Source organism: Strongylocentrotus purpuratus, unplaced genomic scaffold (assembly GCF_000002235.5).
Source record: "Strongylocentrotus purpuratus isolate Spur 01 unplaced genomic scaffold, Spur_5.0 spur5_scaffold_3, whole genome shotgun sequence".
NCBI lineage: Eukaryota > Metazoa > Echinodermata > Echinoidea > Camarodonta > Strongylocentrotidae > Strongylocentrotus > Strongylocentrotus purpuratus.
The window spans coordinates 9,300,707-9,325,172 of NW_022145609.1; the positions used below are offsets into that span (position 1 = coordinate 9,300,707).

Sequence of the window (24,466 nt, forward strand, 5' to 3'; positions counted from 1 at the left end):
AATGAATAAATGAATAATTAAAATGTAAAATAACACGAAACCATGTCTAGTATTATTGATGTATTTTCTTCGGCGTATCAATAAAAGCTTGTAATTCATATCTGTTTACCTCTTCCCAACGGTTATACTTGAGTCATGTTGACTTTATTTCCTACCCAGGCTAAGGCCGAAAGATTTTATTACTAGAGACTTCAAACGACCTTAGTTTTCATGAGAAATTAACCTACATTTATTCTCTACTCAACAAATCTGACATGCAAATGAAATACAGGTCGAATCGGAGGAGGAACGGAAGGGCGGGTTGGGAGTGTTCAAGTCCTAAAAACCTCCACATCGTTTAGAGATAGAGACACCACCCCTTCCCCCTTCCCCCCTCCCCTCCATCTCTAAATTAAGGAAAGTGGTATGTTGCTGAAAAAACATGAACGTAATGGGCAGGTTTGTCAGCATTTTAGAAAAAATTCTTCCGGGGGGGGGGGGGGGGTAGACCCAATGGGTTATGAAAACTAGCTCCAAGATTTTATTGCCCTTCACGTGTGTGCTGCCTATACCCCCCGACGCACAGTGCGAATATTTTGTATCGTCATTAAACTTTTGGTGCACCTGCGTGATTCTTCTGTATTTTTTTTTTAATCGGAGAATCGAATTTCTTTCTACGAACTCCTATTTTTCAATTTCTCATGTACGATTGTTAACCCTCATCTTCTCTTTTCTCCTCTTCTCTTCTCTCTCTCTCTCTCTCTCTCTCTCTCTCTCTCTTTCTCTCTCTCTCTCTCTCTCTATGACTCTCTCTCTCTCTCTCTCTCTCTCTCTCTCTCTCTCTCTCTCTCACCCTTTCTTCCCTTCTCTCACTCTTTCTCTACATTTCATTTCCAATGTCTGGGGCAGGGTTAGGTCAGGGTAGGGTCAATTTCTCAACCACATGCATGCGTGATTTACATCGTTTGTCATACTACATTTTTTTCATACAATGCCTCACACACTTTTCTTTCACAGTTATTGGGAGAAAGAGAGAAGACATTTAAAAAAGGTTTTAAATGATCATGCAATCCTACAGATTCTATAGACTTTTGGTATTTTGAAATAAGTAATATATATCTGACAATAAGCCAATTGTGGTTTCATGATCTGTGCAAAACAGGAAAGTTGGTTTTGCTTTCTTCCAGGGCTATTCTTTGCTCATTAATTGTTCCAGCTTTGTAAATGCATCATTGTGAAAACAAAGATGTTTGTTTATGTTTCTGCGCTTTGTTAAGGGGGCTTGTTAATGCATTAAGAAAGGCATTGAACACCCCCCCCCCCCCCCCCAGAAAGTGAAAACCTCATTGTTAATTTGTTTAAATGAATTAAATCAAAAGTGTATCTTGACAATGATACACCATATGACTGCATTGGTCTGACTCTCCTTCTCCCACGTGAGTGACATGAATGTAATCACCCCCCCCTCTCTCTCTCTCTCTCTCTCTCTCTTGCATTCACGCGGGAATCCTGAACGGTTCTTCCAAAATGAGGACGGCTCCCTCCCCCACCCCTCATTTTTGTTCAGTTATCTTTTTTTTTGGTGGGGGGGGGGGGGGGGGGGTCGAGCATCCGTATCAAACATTGGATCTGTTTAACTTATCCTCAATTGACATCGCATGTTATGAGCGTATCTGTTTTCAAAGAAGGACGATATTCAAATCACTTGCTGCAAATGAAGTAAATATTTCGGGATGTGCTGGCTAATTACTTTCATGAATCCATGTTAATTAGTCTCACATGATATCCAAGCTAGTCTCCCCATGCAGATCAGAATGGTGCCTTTAATCTCCATGTCTCGTATATGACACATGCATGGCAATGACTTTCACTTCATTTTCACTCGCTCGAGCTCTGCCAAGGGTCAACCAACTTTACGAATTTCTTGCTCAACAACAAACTCGGCAGCGGGTGAACAAACTTTTGGTCAGAATTAACTGCATCGCTACCCCAAACCCTCATCCTATTTATTTCCAAACCAGCATTGTATGGAAATGTACTTTGAATATGAGATGTTATGACTTTACATCGAGGTGTGTACATTGTAAACGAAATTAAACTTTATCGTCTTTGAGAACTGTGCAGGTCCTTTTTTCGCCGAGGGTGATTACCCACTTAAATCATAATTAATAAAAACCAGGTCTGTCCATCCGGCCGATTGTTTACAAATATGTTGTCACAATCAGTGATCATCTGACGCATCCATAGTTGTCGGTACACACTACAAAAGTGCGTCTGTTGTAATGTGCACCTTCTCTACTCATCTTTTGATAATTTTATATAACATAATATTTTGTGTGTGTGAAATTGTACGTTTTATTGATTTTCATGATTCACAAACAAAGAAATCACAAGCAATTATTTGAAAATTTGATTTAAAAAAAGAAGAAGAGAAAACAAATGAAAAAATATCGTACAACGTGTAGGATAAAGGTATATAAATATATTAAGTACAACATCTATACAACCATGCAAGACACCTAATTTATATCAAATTGAATTGTATACCAATCGCTTTGATATATTTCGTGAAGGGCAGGGGGTAGCGGTGTTCGTATCTTGGCCCTAAATTAATCAAATTTCCAGTCTTAAAATAGTGAGCGGATGAACAAAAACGTTTCTTATGGTAACAGCCACTTTCTTTTTATCGTTTTATGCAGCTTTATTTATTTGAAGTAGGCTGTATTACATGATAGGTTTTGAAAATCAACATTAGTAACTAGTTGCAGTTGTCAGAGTAGCCTCTTGTCGATGCCCTCGCGCTGTTGGAGTCTCTAAATTCTGACGAGCGAAGCGAGTCAGAGAAACCGAGGCGCTTGCGCAAGCGCCTCGGTTTCTCTGACTCGCTTCGCTCGTCAGAATTTAGAGACTCCAACAGCGCGAGGGCATCGACAAGAGGCTATTGTCAGAGGCGACGGTTGCTTGAATATTGGACAAAGACAGATTGATTAAATTCTCTTCTATCACTAAGTTAATCATTCTGTCAACCGATCTATCAATCAATCAATCAATCTATATCTATCTATCTATATATCTATCTTTCAAACAATCAATCTATCAATCAATCAATCAATCAGTCGATGAATCAATCAACCAACCGATCAATCGATTAACCAAACAACAAGTTCGTAAATAAATAAATCACCATCGCTCAATCTATCTATCTCTCTATCTACCAATCGTTTGATCACTCAATCAAACGTATTATCATCATCCAGATACTCACTGTACCCTATCATGTCAGTGGCGGATCCAGGGGGGCACAGGGGGTACCTGCCCCCTGCCCCCCCCAAAAAAAAATTATGTTAAAATCAGCCCCAAATTCACTCCCCCCCCCCCCCCCCCCCCCCATGAGCGAATTTGCGACCGGCGCGATTTTCAAATATTTGGGAGCATTTTTTTGTTTTAATGTGCTTTTGACCACCCCCCCCCCCCCCCCCCCCCGCTTATTCAGCGGCTGGCTGAGTCGTTGCGATTTTTTTTGGGACCAATATATATGTCCTCTTACCCCCCATGTGCCCCCCGTGAAGAAATTCTTGGATCCGCCCCTGCATGTGTATGACTTTGTAATGAAGCAAAACTATTCATATAACAAGTGATAAGCATTGCAAAACCTTGCCAGTTCTGGACTAAACATGTTTTGTCATTTCACCAGGTGTGGAAAAACCGACATAACAGGAAAGCATCATCTGGATGTGTAGGTCATGGTCTAAGAATAAGACTGGCCTGGTCCAATAACCCTGGGACCTACTTTCAGAACGTGAAAGTAAAGACAGATATGTCAGTTTGGAAAAAGGGAAAGTTGAAATAGATACACTGTTGAAATAAAGTTAGAAATTTTGTTTTCGTACCTCTTTCCATGAATTGTGACAAAATGATTTATTCTTGATACAATTATAAAGTTTATATACTTTCAGAACTTTATTTATCAAACTTTATTCATTAATTTTTATCCTTTATTGATCAGTAAAATTCTCATAATCATCTCATGAAAAGATGTGGACAAAAATGTTCAAATTTTATACGCAACGGTTTATTACTCATCCACATTGAAGGAATTCAGAGCTGGTGGACTTCTTAAATAGAAACAAGCCTTACCTCCTCTATATCTAAATAATAACATTTATTAGTATGGACCATAGTGGCGTAGCCGGCAAGGTGGAGGCGGCGTACCCCCCCCCCCCCCCACCTTGTTTGAAGGCTCATACATCACAACCGTACGGGGCCGCTAAGAGTACGATAATAGCAGTAATAAGTAATAATAATTGATGATAACTGTATCTTATTTACCTATAGGGTAACCACATCAGTCACACTGTTATTCCTGCAGGCCCTGCAATTGTTATTACCCCCAGCATTGACTGGGGCCATTTACACACCCAGGTGGAGTGTGGCAAAATGTAGATTAACGTCGTAATGCCAAAAACACGTTAATGCCGGGCTTGGATTTGAACCCTCAACCCTTTGATTAAGAGTCAAGTGAATGAACCACTATATGCTCCACGATACCTCCATACACTCTACCTCCCCCATTGAGGTGGACTCCCCTCCCTACCCCGTTTAACTATTTCTGGATATGCTACTGGATCACATGACAAACATCAAATTTTGAATTAAAACTTTGTTAATTCGAATGCATTTAATATTTTAACAGTGATGTTTTTTGTGTTTAAAAAAAAAATCTATGTGAAAGATGTTTTTTCTCCCTAAATGCACGGGGACAGTCAAAAAGGTTTCCCCACCGCTATGATTTTTCGCTCAATATAATGTTGACATGATTTGTCAGGACAGGTTAAAAAAACAGACATACCTTCCTCAATACAAGTCATGTATCACACTAAACCTAAAAATATTCGTATGACAAAATTATTGTCCGGCAATATTATATCCAGGGTATGCTGTAAACGGATAAACTCTCTGTAATTATATTTCGAAAGGCAAATGATGGTCATTGGCAAATCTTCCCTGGCGAACAAACTTTTGAGCAGGATATTGCGAGTTTACCAGGGATCGAGACACACACACGTGATAACTGTTCAACTCCATCCATAGCATGGAATATCAATATGATTATATCAAACTGCAAAATTCATATCGACAACCTGTATCTATCTCAATTTCTATATATCATGTTGGGGCCTATCTCATTTTCGACGAACAGCTATTATCCATACATAATATATTAAATGTATTTACATAAATGTATATTAATTTGTATTGATATTACCTTTATCTATTTACTGATCGATCTGTAATTTATCCATATCTGTCAGCCTATCTTCTTTCTAGCTGCCTATCTTTCTATCTACCTATCTATCTACTGCTATTCATTATCTATCTATCTAAATCAAGGAGTTTTATCTCCTTGTCTAAATGGGAATAAATCTTCTGTTTTGTAACTATTCATCTATATAATCTACTAGTCTGTCTATCTATCTAGTTATTATATCTGTTTATGTAGCCGCCTGCCTGTTTGGATGGTACCCCCCCCACTCTCTCTCTCTCTCTCTCTCTCTCTCTTTCTCTGTGTCTACATAATAGGTGTATTATAGTGGATATGTCTCCGGACTGTGCGTGGCAAGGTACAGGGTTCGAATCCCTGGCGCAGTACTTTTCAACGTTCCTTGGCAATACATTTGCCAGACTCGACCTATGTGTATAAGTGGGCTGGTAGAAGGATGTTTCCCTTGAATGTACTGAACACCATGGTTGCTGGAGCAAAATCAAGTCCTTTTTGGAAGCGCATGCATTTCATTGAGAATATACATCATTCGCAGTGTGATATAATATACAAGAATTTAATATTGGTAATATAATAAGCTTTTGCAAAGTTATTTTCATTTAGAAGGGACATAACTTAATAACAGGTCCCTGTTACTGTGGCTCTGCCAAGTTTGTATACATAAATGAACCAAGCTATTGTTATAATTCTCTTTCTTGTTTCCACTCAAATGTCCTTTTTTATGTTTACTCTCGAAACAAAACAGGGTTGAGTGCCTGAACTTGATAGTTTATTCACCCACAATGGAACATCCCAGGGGGAGAAAGAGAAGCATGATAGAGAGAGAGAGAGAGAGAGAGAGAGAGAGAGAGAGAGAGAGAGAGAGAGAGAGAGGGTGGGGTGGAGAGATGAGGGGGAACAAAGGAATTGTATCAAGCCAGTCTGGACAACCGTGATCATGTGTAAGCCTAGTTCATTTTCCCCAGCTATCATCTTAAGTTATGTATCAATTCTGGTACACTTCTTTCGGTACACACTTGTTAAAGAAAACAAATAATTAAATTATCTAGCTATCATTGAAATATATTACATTTCTGGTTCGATATCTAGAGCAAACCCGAAAACATACAACAAAATGGCATCTGACATAATGAATTTACTCTTGATATATTCTAGTGTTGCTACATATAATATGTCATAGTGGCAGTGAGATAATCACTCAGTCAAGCCCACTGATTCCGTGACGCAAACAAAAGTCCACCAACATGTAGGCTACTTTGGAACATTTCTTCGAAAATATAAGCTATAGAAAATCCTAAATCTGTTTTTCGGGAGCTACTTATTCCCAGTTCTTGGTAGAGAAGAGAAGATGTGTATTATCAACTTACGTAACACTTGGCATAATATCGATATCACTACAGCCGTGTAAATAATGAAAATCGTGGAACTGGTTTTAATTCTCAAGCATTTCGTTGGAAGTCACGACTATTTTCCCTTTTCGGGGTTACAACACAAGTCATAATCAATAAACATAAATCTCTCATAATAAAAGTACCAATATTTTCACTTTGACCCATTGTTTTATAAGCCACTGTTCAACGATGCCTGAGTGAACCACATCTGTGATGCATGGTACGAAAAATTATTGTAAGCACGTACATGTGCATTAGCTATTCTATTCGGTCACCAACAAACCATTTCCAGAGGGGTGCTCGTCGTTGTTTGGAACAGCCTGTCAAGCTGCTCTCCGACAGCCAACCCGCGCTCTCCGTTCTCCCCGCACTTCATTGGTGCAAAAGTTAGCTATAAATTGGTGCTGTTGTTGCATCTTGATTTAATAATTGGAAGCTCTTCAGCCAGGAGAAGAGCATCTATATCTTTGGAGTTCCATTGGGATAATTCTACCCATTACTGGGACCAATTATGGATTTCAAAACGTTGTTAGTCCTCGCTTGCGTAGCGGCTGGATCTCTAGCTGGTATGTTCCAATTTTGCTTTTTAAAACATTGTTGTTCGCCATATATGTTCTTTCTTCATTATTTCACTATGCTACTCCTCATCAGCTCATCTAGTATTTGATAGAAATATTACATACATCCTTTGCTTCTCATAATCTTGGACAAATATTTTTCTGACGATGTTTAAAAATCTTCGAGATGAATTTCTTGCATATTGAGCATTGACAAGTCATCTTGTTTTTATAAAATCGCATCTGACGCCATGTTATATATTCATTTTCACTTAGCTTATATCCATCCATGGCATATGTCGGGATATGCGAATTATATTTGTTTGTGTTTGACATAATTATTATACGCTATAAATAATGGCCTACTGACATGAAGGATAACAATTATTGAATGTGAGATAGAGATAGAGAGAGAGAGAGAGAGAGAGAGAGAGAGAGAGAGAGATTGAGATTGAGAAGGAGAAGGAGAAGATATAGGTACAAAAGAGATGGAGAGATGACATAACCACAACTCGCAGCTAGCTGGTGTCGTCCTAAACGTGACAATTCTTTTTTAGCATGTTATTGATTGAACGAAATCTTCAACTTGGTTCTTCATGGTTCGCTTGATCAGTTGATTGGTGCTTCAACTGCCTGATTGATTGATTGATGTTTAACAACAGATAATCGATTTTACGAACTAATTAATCCCAAAGACTCAAGTGGATTAAGTTCTTTTTTAGAATTAGATATTGACGGACGGGTCTACTTCTCATGCCCTCCTCCAATGTGTTACCTTTTGTTTCGAAAAGTTTTCTCGCGTTTGCAGAGTTCATTTAGTAAAAACAACCCAACATTATTATTTAATGACATTGCTTTTGTTCTGTGAGCCCTGTGTAACTACATTTTAAGTTAATATTAAACCTCTTCTGATACTGCCATTCATTAGACAAGACATAATAGACCGGTTTACTGACATAATAATATACCTTTTATACCAACTGTTTCGTGTCTCTTTTCAAAAATACATGCACAGTGAATTTTAGCCCCACTGTCCTACCTGTAGCTACTTCCTCCCTCTATATGGAAAACTTCCCCAATCGGTGCCTGTTGATCCCCCATGATCCTCTTTTTCTTATAAATGTTATTTGAGAGCTGAGTTAATGAGATAGCCACCTGTCAGTGACCTTGCTGGGTGGTCTAATCCCTTTTGGCCCAGTAGTATTGACGGTCTTTAAGCGATGGCTCAGTACAAAATAACGAACTTGGATTGTCTCTTCAATCTCCACTTTTGTCCTTGCAACTTCAAATTCAAGTACTCCATCTCCATAAAATTGTGAACGCCCTTAGATTTATGATGCCAAGGTCCTTTTACTTTTAGCTCTGGTGCAATATTTCAACTTTCAAAACAAGTTCGCAGCTGCTTTTAAAACTCAAGCCCTGCCCATCACTATACATTACAAGTACTCATTACGTAATCGGAACCCCTGAAATTTTCCTTGTTGATTTTTTTTCGAAAGTCCTTGTGATTTCGAAACAACAAGGAAATCCAACAAGATTGAAGGTTTCCTTAGTCCGCGAAGGACAGGAAATTTAAAACGAGGTTTATTTATTGTGGTTGTGTGTTTTTACACTGCTCTTTGAAGAAAGACGTAGAAGATAAGTCAATAACCTTGCATCTAAACATTGCTACGCTTTGTCAGGTAGGTTTATTGACACATTTATTCCAGGGTCCGAGTAGGAACGTTCTTGGAAAGTACTTTTTATTAGCAGCATGTAAACATACTTGTACCGAGTAAAACAGCTGGAGGTTCGGTGAGCTTATGATACGAAGTTGGCTCGTCTCCAAAGCCAAAGCTCCTTTCTCTAACACAAATATAATCACACAACTAATCTGCTTCCTTTCGTATTTTCGTTTTCCAATTCACGAGGTGATGAGGAATAAATATAAATATAAGCTAGGTTTATATTATAACCCCGTCCACGTTTGTGAACCGGATGCTTTCGGTCCTATCGTTTAATTATATATTAAAGAACCTTTTTTTTATTCTTTAAATATTTTCTTTAAGTGTTTAACTTAATTAAACTTATTTTTCTGAAGTATGATGGGAGATGTTGACCTGAAGTGAATTTGTGTGGTTCAAATATTTGTGAACAGCTTTCTTTGTTGAATTTGAAATGAAGAGTAACAAAAGCTCATTGTTAACTGTTCGATTTCATCTGTGTTTATTTGTTATTTTACAGGACCAGTGAGGGAAACGCAATGTGCAGAAGAATGCAATAGTCGAGGTAAGAATACATTCCTTCTTTTTTCTTCGTCAAGATCATTGGTTTTAGATGATCATCTATTAAAACAAAAGTCCTGTAGGTTTGTATCATGAATATACACACTGTACTAGGGTTATGTCAAGTTTTGTGCAGAGTTCGATAATAAGAGAAGTCGGTACGTGAGAGACCAAACTTTCACCAAAGGCCAGAAGAGAACATGAGAAAGAGAGTGAGCAAAAGAGAAGAATAAAGAGATGGAGAGTGCTAGCTTGGGAACAGTGACATTAGAGGTCAGAAGAGAAAATGGAACAACAAGCAGCCATAAAACGTGGCTGCTTGAAGGTAGGGGCCATAAAAGGGTGCATAACATGTAGGTACTCGAGATTTGCATTGATGTGTTTGTGCGTCACGGGTAAAGGGTTTCTCGGTAAAGATAATCACTTTCCTGAAAGGTTGCACGTGTCTACCCAGCTGATCATTGTTTACATCAACTCGCTCTCCTATTGGTCAGATTAGAATAGGTCATGGACCTACAGCCAGTTGTTTGTACCAATTTTGTCGTTCTTTTTATTTACTAGAAAGGTAACTGTTGATGGGAATTTATAAAATCAATTAAATTACCTTAGCAATAAATTTGTTTTTGCATATTAGATGGTTGACATGTATTTACTAGACGATAAATATGAAAATCTGACTGTAAAACTCTGGCTTTCAGTTGTGTATAGTTTCAGTACGTTTGAGAACTTCTACTTAGATCTACATTCAACTGTATTTGGCAGCGCAGCTTTACACTCGGAAATGGCCGTATGTATTTTGAAATCTTGTATAAGTTTTATCTCCTGGTATATTCTGACTAGGAAGACAAAATAATTTCTTTTTTATTCCATGTGGAATAAAGGAAAGTGAAAGTTTTGAAGCTTCAGTCACAAGTTCAGTCCCATTTGATAATTTTGGTGTCTCCCTTTTAATATTTTCATGATGTCCAATGAGTTGAATATTTTTAGAAGTAGATTGAGTGAGACTCGGAATGAGAAAGGTGTCAATTATGTTTGTTTGCTTAGTAAACAGCTGTAATATGCAATACATTGTAAATGTTGGGCATTTGATGAATTAACAATAACAGACACTAAAGAAAACAGAGAAAAAAGGATGAATTATTTTTTATTATGTTTATAAAATAATAAAAAATAATGTGCATGATGGGAATGGAATTAGAGTGCATTTAATTTATGTTCATTGTATGAAATAATATTTGAATCATGTGGATGTTGCTAAAGGGATTCGGTATCTTTGTCTCACTCTCAGATTCTAAACAAAATTCTAGATTTAGCTCATGCTGCAATCACACCTTTTAGGTCATTCAGGATGAATCTCATGACGTTTATACAAGTCGATCGCCCATCTGATTATCAAGATATTTATGATTGCAATTCAAAAACCGTTTTCTCAATGGTCTTTTTAATATGACATTCTATTTGGGAAATGAGTACCTCAGGCCTATATGGTAAAACCGGTCACTCAAAAAAATGTACTTTTTTTGAGGGCACTTCATGATAATTTTGGAGCACAATTCTTTTAGGGCTTCAGTATTACACTGTATCACAGTCGCTGATAACACGTAGGGCCATGCATCTCAGATTTGACATTTTTAAACAATGCCTTTAAGATCGAAGTTGAAGATTTTACTTATACTTACAATTAGGAGACTGGGATTGGTAATTAAATGAGGATAAAAATAATTATGATGTTGATAATGCATGATGAGGGTGAGAATGATGATGCTGGTGGAAAGGAGGATGAGGAAGATGATGGGGTGAGGATGGTGATAAGGAGGAGGAGGAGGATGGAGATGATATGGTGCCGATGAGGATGAGATGATTAATGAGGATGATGGTGGGGGTGATGAAGAGGATGATCTCATAAAGTGAAGCAAAAGTGAAACCAAGAACTGTATCCCTATCAGAGGGAATGGATTATTAAAGCCCTACCATCTCATCCTGCCTCACTTTTTTAAAATACTCGTAATTTTGAAACTGGGACCTCAAGTTATAAGATTACATACGTACCCTAGCCATAGACTTTTTTTATTCAGATGAATTTGAGGAGTACTTATGAAATCTGTGTATAATTTATCTTGGGCAGATGACGAGGGAATGTTCAGAGCTTTCAAGAGCTACTACTTCTCATATGACGTCGAAATTGACAGCAGAATCAGTGGCCCGACCAGTGACCAGTCCTCTACCGTCCGTATTGGGGCTGTAGCTGTCATTGAAGGTCTCTCGGCATGTGACATGGTGCTTAAGGTAAGCAAATTGACGAGCGGTAATGTATCGCTTTAATTAATTTGTTTTTTTCGGGGGGGGGGGGGGGTGGCAAATTAATAATAAAAATAATAATCTTTTAAAGTTCACTAGAATTTTATTAAACCGAAACAGAAATTCTTTTTGCCCCATTGATCGTGAGCCCGACAGCCACTGAGCAGCGCCAGATCGACGTTGCTCTATCCCTTATTGTTGAACGCCAAACAAGGTATCTTTTAACGTCTTTTGGTATGACGCAGCCGGGGTTCGAACCCACGACCTCCCGGTTGTGAGGCGGACGCTCTACTGACTGACCTGACCACTTCAAGAACAAATTCATTGTTTGTCATCCTTAGTATATTTTGAAATCTACACAGATATCCTAAGATAGCAGATAGATAATATAAAAACACATCTTTTTTGCAGTTTGTAGTTGTAAGACTGTTTTTCTTATTACATGTATTTATTTAATTTTGATTTTCATCCACTGTAAGCGCTTTGGGCCTTATGGGAAAAGTGCAGTATAAGTAATAATAATAACAACGCCAAAACACTTGTAGGCTAAACATAAATCATTCTGTGACAATGTTTTATCTCTTTTTTTTTTCTTTTTTTCTCTTTTTTCTCTTTTTTTCTCTGGGAGATCATGCAAGGAAATCAAATTTCATCAAGAATTCATAAGAATTTTTTTTTGATAACTCTCTATAACAGAGCAAATAATTATGTTATGTTTGCTTGCCTCATAATGATGATTTACATTGTTACGTCTCAATACTTCAGCTCAGCGATATCAGCATCCTAGAGAAACGCCAAGATGGCATCATGGTTGCCGCGGAGACCGCCTCCACCTTCTCCCTTGCCCTTGAGGCTCATCCTCTGCGCTTCTCGATGGAGGGCAACGGCACCATCACCTCTGTCTGCCCTGAGGCCGGGGAGGAGATCTGGGCTCTCAACGTGAAGAGGGGCTTCCTCTCTCACATGCAGACCAAGAGAACTACCTCAAACAATGTTCTGGAAGAGGGCGGAGCTTTCGAGGTAAGAATAAATATGGACTGATAGAGAGGGACAGAGAGAGAAAAAGAGAAAGAGAGGTAGAAAGAGAGAGAAAGAGAGATTTTGGATAAAAGGTAGAAGAGGCTAACAATTTTATCAAAGATATGAAAAGAAACCAAAAATCATTCAAGAAAAGCAATTATATAATAAGATTTTTTTGTATACACCTGTAAGCAATGTACATTATAACAAAATTACTCATGATTCAGACTTTTTCTGTCTTGTACTACATCTATGTGTGTTGAATTGCAGCTGATTACATCATCTTTGAAGCCCCCCTGCACTACTTATAGCTACTGGCACCCTCTATATAGCAAACAATGCCTAATCATTGACCATTGGTCCCCGATGATCCTTCTTATGTTACATGAGAGCTGATTTGATGAGATATACTGTCAGTGACCATGCAGGGAGGTCTAATCCCTCCCTCCTGGCCAAACTATTACAGTGGCTTTGAACGTTGTATCAATTTTGTGACCCATCTTCTCCCTCGATCTGGTCTTGTCATTAACAGACTGGTGTGACTGGTACATGCATGCCTGTATACAGTCCTACAGGAGAGATGACCTTCCTCAAGAGTAATGACTTCCTCATGTGCAAACACAGAACCAACCTTAACATGTTTGTGGATGCCATCCCTGTACATCTTCTTGCTGTAAGTATTTCCATATTAACTCAGAACTCTTTTTCAACTTTGAATTCTAAGAAGCAGAGTTCTTGTCTGAAACTTGAATTTGAGTCATCTGCCATCAACTTATAGATTATTGCTTGTTGCCTATCCAACTTTCAGTGGCTATTCAGTTACAATGAATAGCCCAAATGAACCTGAAACGGTAATCAAAACATTTGATCAATCAAGAGTTTTTGGTTGTGAATATTCACTCACAGCAGAAACTTATAGAAGACATATCTACTATGTATCCAATCGTAGTGCCTAACTTTCATTGGCCTTTGGGCTGGGTTAAAAAAAGGGTATTATAACAACTCAGCACTTAGATTTGTGAGACAATATTTGGAAGGGGCCATAATGCAAGGACAGGATTCTGGCCCTGAGATCTGATGGCATTTGAAATTGAATGTATTTGCAATCCTTGACTTAATCAAGATTCAGCTGTTAAAACTTGGCCCTGAGAACTGATGGTATTTTAAATCCTTGAGTTGCAGTCGAGTGCTTTTTCAGAAAAGCGAAAGTCACTGAAACGTCACAGCTCCATAGGTTAATGTAACAATCTTACATTTCTCCTAGCCTACTGCAAGCCCTCTAACCAGCAGGATGGAGTGTGAATACCAGATGGACAGCCAAAGCATCAGCTCTGTAGAATGCCACGAGACACATGCCCTCAGACCTTTCGCTGCGTCAGAATCCCAACCAGAGATCATGGTTCATACATCCATCACCAAGACAGAAGTCAGGTCAACCATCTCATCGTCACTCAGTAAGTTACAAAGAATAATAATAGTACAGTCAAACCTGTCTACAGCGATCGACCCAAGGGAAACACAAACACTGGTCTTTGTAGACAGGTGTTGTAGACAGATTCCTTCAGTACATGTTTCAATGAGAAACCAATTTCAAGGTAAACAAAAAATGTGCTTGTTGTAGACAGGTGGTCACTAACAGGGGAAAAAATACACGGGGGCTCGGGGCGAACTAGCCCCCGAAATGCCCAAAAGAGCCCCTGAAAGTCTTAAAAGAGCCCCCAAATTTTGTATAGAGTTCAATGCAAAACAAATTAAAGAGTGTTATTTTTATGCAAGCAAGCTTGAAAAGTAGCCCCCAAAATTTTAAAGAAATTTTTTCCTGGTCACTAAAGCAGGTTTGACTGTAATACAAATGATACTTTTATAGTGCATAATACTGAAAAACCTCTATGCGCTTTGCAAAAATGATCCTACAGAAAGCAAATAGTTCTACTGTGCAAGAATCCTTAGACTTGTTAAGAAAAGGGAACATTAACATCATAATAGAAAATAAGATGAACTATAGTGGTGAAAATTAGATAATGGGAGGGAATTTCACAGACGAGGAGCAATAGATGATGCCCGGTCTCCATATCCCTTGAGATTTAGACCTGAAGAGTAAGGCCAATGAAAAAATGCATTAGAGCCTCACAAAATCAGACATTCATTTACACCATTCTCCTGTGAACTTGAGTTTTCATCAGACCACCTTATCTTCACTCTCTGTTACCACAGGTAGTGAGTTTGCCCGCAGGACCAGCCTTCTGTACGAGGACCCCATCCAGGTTTCCGAGATCAACAGCGACGATGTCCGAAACACGATCACCCAGATCTGCAACTCCATCGCCAACGGGATCAGTTCCGAGACTCCCGGCCTCTTCGAAACTCTGACCAAGCAGTTTGGAGAACTTGACACCAATAACATGAATACTGTTATCAACAGGCTCTTCAGGATTTGCCCAGAAGTAGAGACAAATGAAGTCATGTAAGTCAAACCCATTGACTTCTGAATTCATTCATTTCCATAGGCTTAATACAGTAGCCACCAGGTTCCTGGAGGCATCCGGTTAACAGATTTCTGCCTCATGTCATATGTATGTCTTTGAGAGACTTGGTAATTGAACTTGGAAGTCATTCTAGCATTCTCCTGTGTTTGTATGTAATTTATTGTATTTTATCATCTGATATTTGTTCTGGTATTTACTAGAGTGAGTTCTATTTAGTCTCTGGGTATGGTTCGTATATTGTTGTGTGTGTAGATTGATAACATGTATTAGTTGAACATACTGTTTTATGTTCTAAAAAGGCAATGAGTTGTCTTTGATACACATACATGCGAGTCAGATTCAATCTTTATTTTATCATTCCAATTCACATCATATGGTTGTATAGTGGTGTTGTGGTTTGGTGGATAGCTATGCTTAAGCCATGGTAAATACATTGGAGCACCAGGCGTGGCAGTGTCAGACATGAGCAATTTCCAAGAACCCACTTTTACTATTATTATTATTATCATTATTATCATCATTATTATTTGTATCCCTTCAGTAAAATGGTGAAGGATGCTCTGACTGATTGCGACACGGAGCAGTGTGCTCAGGGATTCCATTCCATCATCGCATCTGAGAACTCGGTTGAAAACGAATTCTACCTCAGGAAGTGGTTCATGAAGCTTGTCTTCCACAAGAACCCTACCAAGAACATGATCAACCTCGTCAAGGTAATTATCAAAGAGTAGCTTTTGCATTTGACTGTAAGACACTTGCTCATGTGACGATTGCTCCATTTCAGAGACCTACGCTAACCCATTCAGCTCTGGACCAACTCTAAACATAATCCCTAAACCTAAACTTAGCATAAAATCTAATTGCAATCCTAATTCTTACTGTATAACCTTGATAGATTTGTCACCAAAGCAAAGGTTGGATCACCCGTCACTGATTACAGCTTGAAAATATATTTGCTACTTTCATGAATCCAATGTTTTTCCAAACAAATCATTCACAGGTCCTTCTGACCTCGTACTTTCAGACTTCGAAACACCTTTTAAAAACCCATGTAAAAGTTACCGAACACGACACGTCTGTCATTATCATTCTTTGTTTCAGTGCTATATAAATGGAGTCCAGGAAGTATGATTACACCTCGAAAACAGTTTCTATTTTTCATGAATTTAATGGTTCTCAAAACAAATTATTCACAGGTTTCCCAGACCTTGATCCTTTTTTGTGAATTTAATGGTTCTCGAAACAAACAATGTACATTCAGCCTTTAAAAAAACCCACATTTTAACCCGTGTAAAAGTTACCGGAACATGACACATCTGTTTTACCATCGTTTGTTTCAGCGCTATGTGGGTGGAAACCAGGAAATGAACCTGCCAGCTTATTACGCCCTCTCCTCCATGATCCACCAATACTGTCGCATGTCAGAGGATGACTGCTCCAGGGATGCAGACATCTTGAGCGCTGCCATCGTCTTTGAAGATAACCTCCATGATTCCTGCCTACCAGAGAGTGAAGAGGATGAGAAGAAGGTAGGTGGATATCATGTTCATATGTAGTATGTAACTGTACCTCTAGGGGGCATTTTCCAATCTAACCTGTCGCTTTCATTCAAAGATGGATCTAGATATTTGAGCTGTATTATCATAACCATATCTGCAGTTCTTTGACCAAAAATATGTGTTTGTTGATTGAACACAATTGATGACTTTTTAAAAGTTGGTCTGATTTCAACATACATAACTCTCTTCATATAAAAGAGGATTTGTATTTCCTCCTATTTTAAGTCATTCACAGATCGTGACTTAAATATGTTATGATAAACTGTCAGGATGTTGATTTCAACCTTTTTGTGAAACTGATAATCTAGTGTCCTAATCTTTTCTGCCCTCATGGATCAAAATGTTACAACGTCTCAGAAAACCGTTCTTTCACTGGCAGTTTGTTGTATCCATCGGAACCCAGTTGTAACTGATCATATAAATTGGCTTTTGGATCCCATTGTAATGTTACTGGGCTGACATAATGTTTTCTCGATCACAACCTACATGTACGCTGTCATATCATTGATGATTAGATCCTGATGTCTGTGAGGGCCATCGGTAACATGGGTCTCATCCAGAGCAAGAGTCTTCTCAACAAATGCAACAGGGACCAGAACCCCGGCCTGCTCCGTGTGGCTGCAATCCAAGCCTACCGAAGAGCATCGTGCAATGATGTCCCTGTAAGCAATATTTGTTTTATTTCTCAGTGGCTCAGTCATACTGTCAAACGAACTCCACACCGTCTGAATATTGGCCATTCGCTTTTTTTTTTGGGGGGGGGGGGGGGGTCTTTTTTCTGTCTTATGTTAGTCTCAGTAGTGTGACTGAGTTATGAGGTACCATCCCCTATTAACCCAATCTACATTCTATGTGTATCCTTAGAAATTAAGTTTTGAAAAGATCAAATTTTGTTTGTTTGAACAAATTTAACTATTTACTTGTTTCTGGGTAAGGACAGCAAATTTACCAGTAATGATTTGTCAAAACATATATTACATCATTGATATTCTTCCATTTGCTATCTTAGGACGAAAGGAACTAAACATAAAATCTGATTTCAATGATTCTCCCTTGAACCTTGAATAAATTCTCTCCCACTATTGAAGAGGATCTAGCTTTTGCCTTGATAGTCTTATTGAATAGATAAAGTCTTTATGCATCCCTCAAGTTGCAACAATACGTAGAAAGTAGGTTTCTTGTTGACTTGATGGTTCTCTCTTTTCACCATCAGACTGATCGATACATGCGTATCTTCAGCACCATCGATAACGATAGTGAGCTGAGGATTGCTGCCTACCGTGCCATCATCAGGTGCCCCTCTGAGACACTCCTGCAGGGCATTGCTAACACCATGGCTGTTGAACCAACCAACCAAGGTAGGCTGACCTGAAGATCATGGACACCCTGGGCCCCATTTCACAAAACTTGTCATCAGTGACAAATTACAGTTTTTGTTATAAGCTACTGAGATCCTTGCTTCTGATTGGTTATCAGCAGATTTGTCACTGATTGTTTTCATTTGTCATTGGAAAAAGACTTTGTGAAACGGGTCCCTGTGCTTTTGTAGATGGTGTCAGGAGTGGGATCGATGCCATTGCAACTGATAGGGATGCAACAAGTTTGTTCCTTATAATGTATCAGATGAGATATTTATCTGAATGATCCAAGCTGTATTTTGGTATGGACATGTGGAATAGGACAATTCCCCAGATTTCATCATGTTATGAACACCCCCCCCCCCCCTCCTTTGATAGATAATATGCTATTTTGAAAGAGAACAAAAGACAACAATAAATTATTAAGGATTTGATGATTTCCTAAATTCTTATATAAATATTTATGTAGGTGCTATGCAATTTTTGAATAACTGGAATGTACATGTACATGTAGTGCTAATCAAATGAAAGGAATTCAGTGTTATCCGTAACAACTTTAACCCACATGGTGTTAACTTTAATGTGGTAGGTTATTCCCAATTTTGACAGTGCTTCTTGCTGGTATGTGCAATGAGTTAGTTTAGAATCAATCAAATATTTTACATTTATAAAATTTAGTTTTGAATTTGTAAATATAGCTACGGTATTCAATATCTAAGATTGGTTGTCAAAAGTATTTCATCTTTTTTCATCATGTTACTGATATCCTCAAGACATCCTGCCATCGTAAGGTCAATCTTAAACTGTTCTTATTGTCTTCCATCTTCCAGTGACCTGCTATGTATCCAGTCATCTTGCCAACCTCAGGAATTCCCAGGACCCCATGGTGGTTGACCTCCAGACTGCTATCAGCCAGAGTCCCCTTGCCAACGTCACCAAGTGTGGCATGGACTACAGGAAGTTCTCTCACAACTATGGTCTTTCTTATTTTGATGGTGAGTTTCACTAAACCCATTTATTTGATCGAGAGGATTGTAGTACGTACATTACTTGAAGTTGCAAATGAATTGTGCTGACATGTGCTTTTAAATGATCTCTGTCTCTGTTTTTTGTTTCACAAGTGCGCCTTGAGCATTTGATGTCAAGTGGATTTGGCACCTTACAAATCTCATATACTTAAATTCTTCTTCTGATTATTATTAATATAAAACTTGTTCTTTTTGTTTTATCTATAGACGAGTCTGGCAATGGAATCCACTTCGACAGTGATGTAGTCTTCTCCTCACAGTCTTATCTCCCAAGGAGTGCCCGTCTAGCCATGAATGTGGATCTCTTTGGTTATGGATTTGATCTCTTTGAGGTGTGTGATACTTCCTTTAAAGGCTCATAGTAGTGGGTTTTCATGGGGAATTCAACACCATTGGGATGTTAACTCAATAACGGCTGTTTTTTAATCACCAATGAGTGGACTTGACTGTTACTACCGCCATGAGAAATTTTTCATAATGTAATATTTCCCCCACCCTCGAGATTTGAAGGCAAGTTGGAGTATTTTCTAGTGGGACCAAGGGTTTGATACATCAGAAACCTTCACAGACACATTAATTGGTATTTCAACCAAATTACAACTATTAAAAAAGAACCAAGTCATGAAGTGGCATGTTTGTTAGATGTCGACTCTAAAGGCTCGTTTTGATATGAAGAAAAAAAAGCTGCCGTTTAAAAAGTGTTATTGATATGAATGGCAACTGCAAGCGATGCAAAATACAGAAATGTGACGCTCACATTTTGTCATTAATAAATGGCGCGGTTTTGCCACAGCAAACCTGGGCATCATATCAGTCCCAAGCTAGTCTTCATGTTTAGTGACTTTTACCACTGGTAATTCACACGTACCTGTATGTTTGATTTTTGTTTAGTTGGATGCAAGGACTGTTGGATTCCAGGATGCCCTCGAGGAACTGATGACTCTTAGCGAAGAAGATCGTGAAGCTAACATGATCGAGAAGGTCCACAGGATGATGAATAAGCGTGTCAACAGACAGAGGAGAGAGGGTATAAAGACCTCTGCCCTCAACAGGATCAAGAATCAGGTAAAAATATCTTTTTGTTGTCCGTACAGGTTTCAGGCAGGCCCTGTCGTCTCTCTTGTTTCAGGCTACATATTGTACAGAATAGATCAGACTCCATGTCATGGTCTCTTAACATCCTTATGGAGTAATAGCAACTGTACCCCTTGCGTTAAAAGTGTAAAATAAATGAATTGTTGCATCTCTATCTCTCTGGTGAAAAAGCATTTAAGAAAATTTCAGGAAAAACAAATTTTATTGTGTGAAAAGAAAAATTTATGCTCCTTCTTTTTGTAGGAACGCATTTAATGAAGATCATTTTAATACTTAAAGAAATATGTTGAGATAATTTTTTTCTTCATGTAGACTCTGCTCAAACATACAAATTCAAAGCGACTGTCAGCGTGGGTTTGCTATTCATTGAATCAAGGGAGCAATATGAGTTACAAATATTTAATTTATCTTTGTTGCATTGATGAGTATTTTTTGTTTTTTGTTGCTGAAAAAAACCTTTACTCAGATACAAAGTCACAGATAACATCATACATAAATATTTATAACAAGCATTTCTTCACATTTGTAAATAAGATCAAATTATATATTAAATTATATATCTGTATTTACTTGAAAGCAGATTGTAGATGCATTTTCTGTGAATCCTTAATTATCTTCCTCCACTTAGTGGTTGTCACATCTGTTGTCTTAGTTTTATTTTCCTCAACTTCTAGTCTTTATTTTAAAATAAACAGAAAATATTTGCATTGATGAGTATTGATCTTGCTGTTGATGTTGACAGTATGAAACCAGTCATGATGTGGAGGAGGAGGCTGAGGGAGCTTTCGTAGCCATGAAGGTTCTTGGTAACGACGTCTTCTACAAGGATCGTGATGACATCGAACGTATGGCCGAGAGGTTCAGCAGAGAAAGGCTGATGGAGGTGAGATTGATAACCTAGAGATTTGGAGATTTAGTGATATGTGTGTGATTGAGAGATAGCAGAGCTGCCAACCAGTATGATTTAATTGTAGTTTGTACGATTTTTAGAAGTAAATACGACAGTATGATTTTCCTCAATAAAATACAATTTTCCGAAAACACACACACACACAAAAAAAAAAATTGGGGCGGGGGGTAGTTTATGTGTGTGTGTGCCATTTTTATGCCTCCGCTACGTCAGTAAAATACAACTTTTTGGGATGAAAGAATATAGTTTTTGAACTCCAGAGGTTGGCAGGTCTAGAAAAGGCTGTTGCTCACTGATAAAGCATACATGTTTCATTATTAGGTGGTATGTACAAATCTACATTTGAACTCTTAAATTTGTTTTCCTTTTTATTTATTTCTGTACATATCTCAAGAATGGCATTTTAATTTTTTTTCGTTTAAGTTGGCCCAATGTTAGATCCCCCTGAAGACTGGACACACTAACCTTTTGCAGGTCATTTGCGTAATGCGATGTCATTTAGGCACAATTTTGGTGAATTTTGCCTATCTCTAATATCTCTATAACCAAATGGCATAACATTTTCATATTTCACACCATGACACGTTAACTGGTTGCGCAGCATCTCAACATGTCAAATGCGCGTGAACCTTTGCAAGCCAGTGCTCCTGTATAAATAGAAAATGTTCAAATTGTCTCAATTCTGCATATATTTCAGGCCAATTGAAACATTTTTCTTATGAAAATTTCGCACACAAGGGCCCACCTTGCAAAGAGTTTTGATCCAAATCAATCGTAAGTCCTTCAATCAATCGCAAGTTTGCAGTCTCTTATCTCTTATGTACATACTTGCGATTGATATCAACTCTTTGTCAGCTTGCGTTTTTTCCATGCGTCGGCCATACGAAAGCTAAAAAAAAAGAAGTTAAAAAAATAAAAATTTTACACTGCTTTCTGTCTTCCTACAGATCATCGCATCCCTAGTCTCGCAGAGAAGCCATGAATACAGTCTGAACAAGAACTTCAAGACTTCCAAGGTGACCATCCCGACCATCGCTGGTATGCCTCTGGAGGTCAACATCCAAGGAGCATTCAACACCATCCTGAAGGCATCCGGCAAGCTGGATGTGCTCGGCATGATGGCCACGCCAAGGAGAATGGCCGTCCAGGGATTGTTTGAACCAAGGTATGTCAATTAAAGCCTGTCTCTCCTAGTTTGGCCAGGGGGATTATACCTCCCTGCAAGGTCACTGACAGGTGGTTATCTCATCAAGTCAGCTCTCAATTAACATAAGAAAGAGAGAATCATCGGGGACCAACAGGTACCGATTAGGCATTGTTTGTCATAAAGAGGGCTCAAGTAGCTATAAGTAGTGCAGAGGGGCTTTATAAGACGCGTTGCTTCGTATGAAAATGAATTTTGATGCTCTTGTCAGATCAAACCTAAACTTTAAATATCAAGCCTTGTTGCTTCATCTCAGATTGTATTTGGATGCTATGAGAGTTGCACCTGACCTACTTGGGTGAGGATTGATGGTTGTGATGATTCTAACGTTTGTATTGGTAGCTGTGGATGATAATGATGGGAAAAAACGAGGGTATTTATTTCCAGTTTATCGTCACTATGCTGAGGATTTGAAATGATCTGGGCCCCGTCTTACACAGGTGACCAAATCTCTCTCTTGGGAATTAGTAAAGGATAGGTTCCAATATTTGGAGTGCAGGGAAATTGTCTTTCTGTGGAAAATACAACATAATCCAGCAAACCATCTTTCTTTTTATAGGCCCAGATCATTCACCTTTCACATACAAAATGTAGACACTTGAATGACTTTATTTCTCTCTCAGAATTATCACTTAATCCTTTATTTCTCTTGAACTCCATTTTTGCAGTGCTGCCATCGAGATCAACAGCAACATGATGGTGGATGCCCATTGCGCTCGTAGCGGTCTGTCCCATAAGACCAACATGGCTTCCTCCCTGAGCCTCGGAGGCAGTCTCTCCTTTGAGAACGGCATGCTAAAGGCCAAGGTCACAGCCCCACCAAGACGCGAGACCATCATCGATGCTTCGTAAGTATCACATGGCTTTGTGGATGTCAGAAAGGGAAAAATTGTTGCAGAGGGCAGAAGAATGTGTGACAGAGACAGTTAATTCTTCTGATAACTCTTAGAATCAACAAGTGTAAACCCACTAAACACTGCCTGTACTTGGGTCTGTTTATCTGTCACTTGTTGGGTCCTACAATGGCATTGTAAGAATTTTACACACACAAACAGACAGAGACATCAAGAGTTATCTCATCATTGCAATTTTGGGTGAACGGGGAAGGTTTTGATTTAAAAGGAATGCATTTGTTGACATATTATAAATAGAAATATTGAGCTGGTTGTCTACTTTGGTGCGATATGCACCCCGGCCTGCACCACCTATTTGCAACTTAAACAGTGAGAGCAGCTTATGATACCAAATGTACTGTAGGAATTTATGATGTACTAATTGTTTACATCCTGGTTGGAGCACCATCTTTGCTTATGATTGAATTGTTTTTCTTTGTTTCCGCGTTGCCAGGTCCTCCCTGTTCTTCATGCAGAGGAATGAAATGGTGCCAGTCACTGAGCCTGAGGATGCTGTGACTTCTATTGAAGAAACTTTTGCTAATGACCGATACAACCTTCACATCAGTGGTACCAGACCAAACATGCCCTTCTCTCTGGTAAGAATTTTTTCTTTCTCTTCAGCCTTCTCCCCCCCCCCCCCTTACGATCAAATCTTTTAACCTTTAACCTTCAAAGCAATGGCATCAGACATGCCTTTTTGATACCTTTCTCTGTAGAAACTATGGGCTTTGAGAGTGGAACTCAATCATACAGTTTTTGAGCGTTAAGTAACGACTGGCTGAAATGCTCCCCAGGGAGTGGAGATTGTGCACACAGTGTGTGCGGGCAAGCACTGAATCCAATGACCGGGGTAATAGTATATTTGTGAAGCGCTTAAAGACATTTGTATTAAGCGCTATATAAAAGCTAAATATTATTATTATTATTATCCACTACTTGGATGATTTTTGTTTAATTCTCTTCTTTTCTTCTCTTCTTTTCTTCTCTTCCAAACAGCCCCAAGCATTCTTCCAGAACTGGAGAATGGAGATCACTCTGGACAAACTTGAAGACAGCCTCGTTTCTTACGATCTTGAAGCTGGATTCAGAACAGACAAGGTAGGAGTCTTCAGCATATCATAGAACTTGTTAACCCATTCC

The 24,466-nt window shown here is 38.6% G+C and overlaps 1 protein-coding gene across 1 annotated transcript in view; it reads left to right on the plus strand.

The window, feature by feature from the left end:
• Positions 1-7,053: 7,053 nt before the first annotated feature.
• Positions 7,054-24,466, plus strand: part of LOC590579 — a 43,881-nt gene continuing 26,468 nt past the window's right edge. The window contains exons 1-19 of the mRNA XM_790176.5: positions 7,054-7,217; positions 9,432-9,476; positions 11,598-11,758; positions 12,536-12,790; positions 13,323-13,463; positions 14,055-14,244; positions 15,005-15,254; positions 15,818-15,989; positions 16,617-16,805; positions 17,351-17,497; positions 18,049-18,193; positions 19,024-19,188; positions 19,429-19,553; positions 20,113-20,286; positions 21,059-21,199; positions 22,174-22,391; positions 23,099-23,278; positions 23,778-23,922; positions 24,323-24,424. Coding sequence (XP_795269.4) covers positions 7,163-7,217; positions 9,432-9,476; positions 11,598-11,758; positions 12,536-12,790; positions 13,323-13,463; positions 14,055-14,244; positions 15,005-15,254; positions 15,818-15,989; positions 16,617-16,805; positions 17,351-17,497; positions 18,049-18,193; positions 19,024-19,188; positions 19,429-19,553; positions 20,113-20,286; positions 21,059-21,199; positions 22,174-22,391; positions 23,099-23,278; positions 23,778-23,922; positions 24,323-24,424 — 3,000 coding nt within the window. The 5' untranslated portion in view covers positions 7,054-7,162. The remainder of the gene's footprint in view (positions 7,218-9,431; positions 9,477-11,597; positions 11,759-12,535; positions 12,791-13,322; positions 13,464-14,054; positions 14,245-15,004; positions 15,255-15,817; positions 15,990-16,616; positions 16,806-17,350; positions 17,498-18,048; positions 18,194-19,023; positions 19,189-19,428; positions 19,554-20,112; positions 20,287-21,058; positions 21,200-22,173; positions 22,392-23,098; positions 23,279-23,777; positions 23,923-24,322; positions 24,425-24,466) is intronic.